The sequence below is a fragment of the Rhagoletis pomonella genome, unplaced genomic scaffold, assembly GCF_013731165.1.
Source record: "Rhagoletis pomonella isolate Grant_MI unplaced genomic scaffold, Rhpom_1.0 Rhpom_scaffold_00828, whole genome shotgun sequence".
Lineage (NCBI taxonomy): Eukaryota > Metazoa > Arthropoda > Insecta > Diptera > Tephritidae > Rhagoletis > Rhagoletis pomonella.
In genome coordinates, this window is record NW_023459382.1 from 712 (window position 1) to 8,175 (window position 7,464).

Genomic DNA, 7,464 nt, shown 5'->3' on the forward strand with positions numbered 1-7,464 from the left:
TGACAAGAAGCAGTGAGGCGAAACACATACACAAAATGAGCTGATCTGGTACCACCACCTTATATAAATTCGTCTTGGCGACGTACATATCGCCATACCATATTCAAAAGAGGAAAGACTCAAAATTTGGCATTTTTAAGCGACTTCAAAAAAAGGAGAAGGTTATCAGTTCGTCGGAATATTTTTTTTATGTATGTTACCGCATAACTTTGGACCACGTTAACCGATTTTGATAATTCAAGGGTGGTCCCATACTAATTTTGTTTAGATCCGATAATTGGATCGTGAAGAAATTAACGATAATCTTAAATTTTTATATGAGAATTGAAGTCGGTTTTGCTTTTTGCTCAAAAATTACTTGTTGAAATTGTGCGCTCGAGAAAATCTTACGAGGTGGTGATACCGGATCCGCTGATTTCACGGCGCATGATGTGTTTGTTTAGTACTTATTGTCAATGAGCGTATAATTTGTTATTGAAGTTTTTGTTTTTGTTCTGCCAACACCACCTAGTATGTATTCGCCTTACGCTGGAGCAAATTTTTGTTACAATTTAGGTAGTCTCTCTTGCCCATTTGATTATCATGTGCTAAGAAATAGTTTTACGTATTTTCTGACAAACGTGTAATTTTAAGTTGTGCCTCTTTTGAAGACGATGTGCGATATGTATATCGTATGAGATTGTATTGTACCTCCCAAGCTTATAAAAATAAAAACTATTCACCGTTGATGGATCTTTCATGACGGAAGCTGTCAAGCCCGCAGCACTGGAACCTTTTCCGGAAGTATATACGCCGATTGGGGCCACTTTTTCAACGAACTTTAAAAGCTGTGACTTTGCAGTTCCAGGGTCTCCTAGTAATAAAACATTTATATCGCCCCGCCTACTCAGTCCGTCAGGTAATCTCTTTCTAGACCCGCCAAAAAGCATACAAGTTATTGCTTTTTTTATGTCTTCTGATCCAAAAATACTGGGAGCCAAAGATTTGGATAATCGATCATAAATATCTGAAGATGCTGCCATCCTGCGAAACGTTTCTTCTTCTTCCGTTGTCACATTACTGTAACGAGATATTGCACCAGATCCTTCGGTGTCAACTGTTATCCCTACAACGCGCATGTAAGGCGCACGAACTCCTACAACGGCTTTCTCTCGGCCATCTTGTCGGGATGGCTTTCCAATTTTTCGAATAGAATAAATACCTTGTATAAGAGCCCTGTTACCTGGTACAACACGTTCGCACAATGATCTCTCGCAAAATAGTTGTAAATGCCGAGGTATCTCTCCTTGTGGTACAAAATCAGGCAACTCTTGTAATTTCAAAAGTTGAAAATCCACACACTTACATTTGTCTGGCATTACAAAGAATGGATCTAATGGGCATTGGGGACGTCCAGCCTGATCCGAGGTACACTTTCGAGGAAGTGCAAAGCCTTCTAAACCAGGATTTACTTTCAAATTCGGCAAGACGGTGCTACATGACTGGCACATGATCGACATTCTAGTAGCCTTTGCCTTAATACCTGACGCAGAGACAATAATTCCAGCAATTTTTACCAATTTAGAAACACTGTCTGATTTTAAATCACGCACATTCGTTGGATTAGCTTTGGAAGAAAGTAATATTTGGATATCATGCAACTGTTCTTCAAGTTCAGGTCTGGGAGATGTTATCTCATCTGCGAACTCTCTGGCGGCTTCTTCAAATATTTGTAAATGTTCAGTAGGTTGCTTATGCAATTTATCTGCCAAAACCTCGTCGTAGCCTGTTAAGTCCTCCAGTTCGACTTCCAAACAGTAACGTCCATTTAAATAGTTTCTTTTTAATATATCTCTAAAAAAAACTAAATTTAGCTTTTCAAACTTTGAAAATTATGGGGAACTAGTGCAGAATAATGCCCGTTTTTCAAAAATTCCCCTTTGCTCCTCCATATATCGAAAATATGTTTGCCACATAAAACTTGTATACCATTAAAATCAGAAAATAATTGCGGACCACCGGGTACGGTTTAGTTATTTGTACAACGATTTTGGGTTGCTGAGCCCAAGCGCATGATCTGGATCAAAAAATTTTTACACACTTATAGAAATATTCTGTTTTATTTAAAAAAAAATTTTACATCTGTTGACTAATTTATTAATAATTTCGGTTTGAAATATCGTATTTTTTGCAAATTTCCGAGCTGAGCAGTCAAACAGCTCCCAATGGGTCTGTGGGTCGCAGTGTTGCCAACTTTTGCATTCTTGAAACCGGGACGCACAATAAGTCTCTTTGGTTGGTTCTCGGGGTGTTGAGAGTCAGAGCGAGTAATATTTGCTTCATTCTAGCCCGATGTCGGCCGGACTATTTTTCCGGGCGAGTTTATGAACATTGTCAAACTGCCAGAAGAAGAGGAAAAATTTTAATCATTCAAATTTTAGCTAAAAGTTTCGTTCCTCAACTTTTCTGGATAAAACTGTCAAAAAGCAAAATTGCTCTCAGAGAAAGAGAGCAAATCCAAAATGTACGGAACGCTTTTCGGGTAAAAACTGGTAAAAGTGTCAAATCCACCATGGACGCCATTTTTTTGTTTACATTGCAGTTTTTTATTATTTGGCGATCTGTTAAATTATACGCAAATACACATGCAAATTAACAAAAATACTTACAAAACTTGATATTCTTCTATACGATATATTAATTAAAGTGAAAATGTAGATGTATGTACTTTTGTTTTTGCTTACTCGACTTTCAATTTGTTTGAACAGCTGATGGTTTGACACTTTACCAGATTTTACCAGCAAATATTCTTCGGGTAAAATAACTTCTGTCAAAGAGAAGACCGATTCTACTCTCCCATTTTTCCCTACTTTGCCAGAGAACCGAGTACGGGAACGCTTTTTGGTAAATTTCTGTAAAGTCTTGCAAATTCTTGCGAGTTAGGGAACGCAACTAATATGTGCATATTTAGCTGTTTTTCTTTGATTGATAAGTGAAAAAATATCAAATGAACCATTAGTTTAACGTTATTGTGTTTGCTGCCGCTAATCTTAAATTTATAATTTTGTGCGATTGGACATTTTAAGCCCTTCCGTGACTGCCGTCCGTATCAACATATGAAATTGCTGTTGCTAGAGAGAGAGATGCAACGACGTCACCGCCATGCGGTAGTTTTTCGTTAACTGGAGAATCCCTTAAGATAGGTCGTATCAGCTGACACGGTCTGTGGTTTTACGTCAGTGGCTGGTTGTGCTCTTAGTTTCGGGCACGAAAATAGGCTTTTGCGTTCCCATGGTGGTTTTGGGCAGTTTATTCACTTTTGTGAGGGCATTTCGTACTTAGATAGATATATAGTTGAATAAAGCATTGTGACAAGTCGGTCTATTATGCCGTCAGCTCATCACGGTACCTCACCTAGGTAGAGTGTAGTGTATGTGGTCCCCTCTTGGCCATAAATTTTGTACTTACGCTCATTTGTTCAAAACTAGCCCGAAAATGTAAAAAACAAACCTAATGATAGGAAAAAGGGTAGGCAAATTATACCACACTGTCTCGTTCTCGAGATCAATAACTCGTAGTAACGCCAGTTGCCAGATCTAGTCACAACATTTCACAATTCTAAAAGAATTTTGTAGAATTTCATTACGTTTTGTTGTGCTGATCTAGTCGCACGTGTTCTTACTTGTTAAACAGAAAAATAGCAGAGGAATACATAAACCAGCAAAAATGGATGCTTCGCAATCTGTTCTGGCCGATGCTATGCGCAGAATTGCAAAACTGGAGAGGGATGCTGAAGGTCGAAAGAGCGACGTAAGACGCGAGTATCGTCAAAACAGACGAAAGGGTCGCAGGTCTGTTCATCGAGACTCCAGTTCAAGCAGCCATTTTACTTCGCATCAATCAATTCGAGGTTCGCAGCGTAGAGGGGATGTGCGTAATCCGAGACGCCATTCTTGCTCATCCTGTAGCTCGGGTTCTACCCGTTATTCACGCTCGAGAGTGAGTTTGTGGAAATGCTAATAGAGTACGCTACATGGATGATCATCGAAATTCTGATCAAAATGACGGAAAGCGTATCTCGAAAAGAACGACACCTCAACCAGTATAAACAATGAACCCCGGCGAGCGTGACCTGCGAGCACCGACACGGGCGTCAGGCAACTCACCTGACATTGTTCATAATCGCTCGAATTTCTTAACTTCAGGAAGTGGAGTAGGCGAACAGTGTACCGAGCCGGCCAAATATTCGGGTCTGTCGCCGGGGTCCCCAGACCGTGAAGTGGTCTTGTCGGACTCCACGTTGGCATTTATTGCTCCAAATACTGTAACACACAGACAAGGGCTGAAGATTTTTCAACAATCGCAGAAAAGTGGTTAGCTCTAGCAAGGTCAGGGCTACCACCAGAGGGTAGAGAAGAACTTTTAGAAAAATATCCAATACCGGAAAACTGTCCCGGCTTGGGTGGTCCAGCTTTAAACCCAGAGCTGAAATTAACACTGGCGCCGCATGCTCTCCAAAGAGATAGTTTTCAATTAGCGCTTCAAAACCAGCTTGGTGCGGCATTAAGCGCTTTGGGTCAAGCATTTTCAAAAACATTGAAACAAGACCCTGAAGATGAGACAAATAGGGCCGTTAATGCAGCTCTTGGAGACGCAGGCAGAATTTTAACAGACTTGCATTACAAGCTATCTACACCCCGGCGCTCATTTATATTGCCTGGTCTAACCTTATTGTCCAAAAGTGTTGCAACAGAGGGTCCAGTGGACACGCTCCTGTTTGGCGAATCTTTCACCAAACGGGCCAAGACAGCCTCAACGTTGGAGAAAGCAGGAAAAGACATCGTCAGCTATCTCAACAACTGCAACTCCGAAGCCAGTATCAGGCTATAAGCCGAAGCAATATTTAAACTCGAAACCCCGTCAGGAAGTACAACCAGAGGAAGAGCTACCTGACAGGGGGCAATGTATCTCGGAACAAAACAGGCCATCATCGGAGCAGGAATCGCAGCAACTACCGTCGCTAGTTAAGGTATGCATAATTGCAGGGCGGTTGAAATATTTTATAAGCCATTGCCGACAACTTACCTCAGACGTGATAGCATTGCAGGCTATAGCTGGATATAAAATTTCATTTTGCTCAGGTGTATATCAAAGTCAGGTACCCAATGAACCTCATTTTAACGATGAGGAGATCGCTGACTGTGAAGCAGAAATTAAAAATCTTCTGAGGAAAGGTGCAATTAGTGCATGTAACTAAAGTGAGGGTCAATTCGTGTCGTCATAATTTTTAATTGGAAAACCTAGTGGCGGGAAACGCTTTATTTTAAACTTGAAAATGCTAAATAAATTTATTGTTGCTCCTCATTTTAAGCTCGAGGATTGGAAAACGGTAACACAAATACTTTCAAGAAACGCTTTCTTGGCCCCCATTGACATTGAGGATGCATATTTGCTGATACCAATTCATGAATGTTTCCGAAAATTTTTGAGATTTATGTTTACAAAACAGTTGCACGAGTTTAATTGCTTACCTTTAGGTCTATGGGTGACTCCTTATATATTTACCAGAGTAATGACCAGTCGTCAAAGAGTTACGGTCGAGAGAGTGGCAATCAGTCGTGTACCTTGACGATATGCTCCAATTAGGAGATTCAGCTTTACTCTGCGGAAAAAACATCGCGGAGACGACGTCGCTTTTGCAAAAATTAGGTTTCAGGAAAAACTGGCTAAAATCTCAATTAGAACCGTCTCCGATCTGCAAGTTTTTAGGATTTGTATGAGTCTTCCATTGGAGAAACGAGAAAAAATCAAAATATCAGCCAAAAACCTGAAGTCAATGTCTGTGGTGAAAATTACGTTTCTAGCTCAATTTATAGGTTACCTTATCGCAGCCTGTCCTGCAGTTCAATATGGAATGCTTTATACAAAGCATCTTGAGATAAAAAATTTTAGCTCTTAGAAAAAGAAACGGTGATTACGAGCAAAAAGTTCATATTGACTCTTATTTGCACGAAGATCTTGATTGGTGGATGTTGTTGTTGTTGTTGTAGCAGCATACAAGTTCCCCAAAGGGTTTTTGGGGAGTGTTGCTGGAGTGACAGTCCTTGGCCAGATATAAATCTGGGTCGTTCCGGTTACGTAGACCCGACTGTCGTGGGACTGATTGGTGGATCAATAACATCCCATCAGAGAATGGAAATTTATTTTAGAAATTTTCTCCGATGCCTCGCTTTCTGGCTGGGGAATTTCATGCGCAGGCAAATACTCGCATGGTTGGTGGAGTGATAGGCAGAAGCAAAACCACATTAACCTGCTTGAATTACAAGCCGCTTTCTACGGACTCAAATGCTTTGCTGCTGACATAGTCTGCGGAAATTTTACTCAGGATAGACAACTCTACCGCGATTAGCTATATAAACAAAATGGGTAGTATACAATATCCGAAGCTGTCGGCACTTAGCAAAGAAATTTGGCAATGGTGCCAATAAAGAAAGTTGTGGATTCAAGCCACGTACATTAAATCATCCCAAAACATTGAAGCTGTTAGAGAATCGCGCATAATATCAGGAGAAACGGAATGGGAGCTGGTAGATTATGCTTTCAAGAAAATTGTGGCGAAGTTGGGCCAGCCAAGAATTGACTTGTTTGCAACAAATGTTAACACAAAATGATCAATTTTCTGTTCTTGGTTTCCGGATCCGGAGGCTACAAAAATAGATGCCTTTACGACAGATTGGGCTAATCTGGAGTTTTATGCTTTCCCTCCGTTCGCGCTTATTCTAAAAGTGATCAGGAAAATAATGAATGACCAAGCAGAAGGCATTTTGGTTGTACAAAACTGGCCCTCACGACCTTGGTTTCGCACGACAGCCGGTTCTACGTACCGGAATGACTCGGGTTTCACCCGACCAAGGGCTGTTGTTTCGGCGATCTAACCCCGTTTAGGTCGGCGAAGTATCTCAGAAGTTTTCCGTCCATAGGGCTACATTCACTACGTATTCTCCTACTCAGGGCTGGCATCGAGTCAAACCCTGGGCCAGAAACATACACCTGCTGTGTATGCCGGAGACGATTACACCACAACTCCACCTCAGTCAAGTGTAATGCCTGCGAGGGGTGGAGTCACCTCAGAGTCTGCTCGGGACTACGGACACATAGACAGTGGACCACGTCGTACGTGGCCCCCTGTTGCTCAAACAGAGCAGCCTCCACGGCTAACCACAGTCCGCCCGAGCAGCCCCACACACTCACACAGCAGCCACACACAGTCACCACAACTCAACAACATAATAACACCACAGACCGTACCACAGCCACTACAGACCACATAACACACACAACCGCACCACCACCCACACGCCTACAATCTGCACGGTATGTCAGACCAGGATATTCCGTAATGTGACATCAGTCAAGTGCAACACCTGCCTTGGCTGGTGCCACTTTAGGGCATGCTCAGGTCTGCGTACCACGCGAGATTGTAGG

General features: G+C 41.7%; 1 protein-coding gene across 1 annotated transcript; it reads right to left on the bottom strand.

Moving 5' to 3' along the window:
• Positions 1-722: 722 nt before the first annotated feature.
• Positions 723-1,835, bottom strand: LOC118751596 (DNA replication licensing factor Mcm5; the record flags this gene model as incomplete). Its single annotated transcript, XM_036486415.1, is given in 1 exon segment — positions 723-1,835. A coding segment is annotated over 1 exon segment (1,113 nt), but the record flags the coding sequence as incomplete, so codon positions are not given.
• Positions 1,836-7,464: the final 5,629 nt, after the last annotated feature.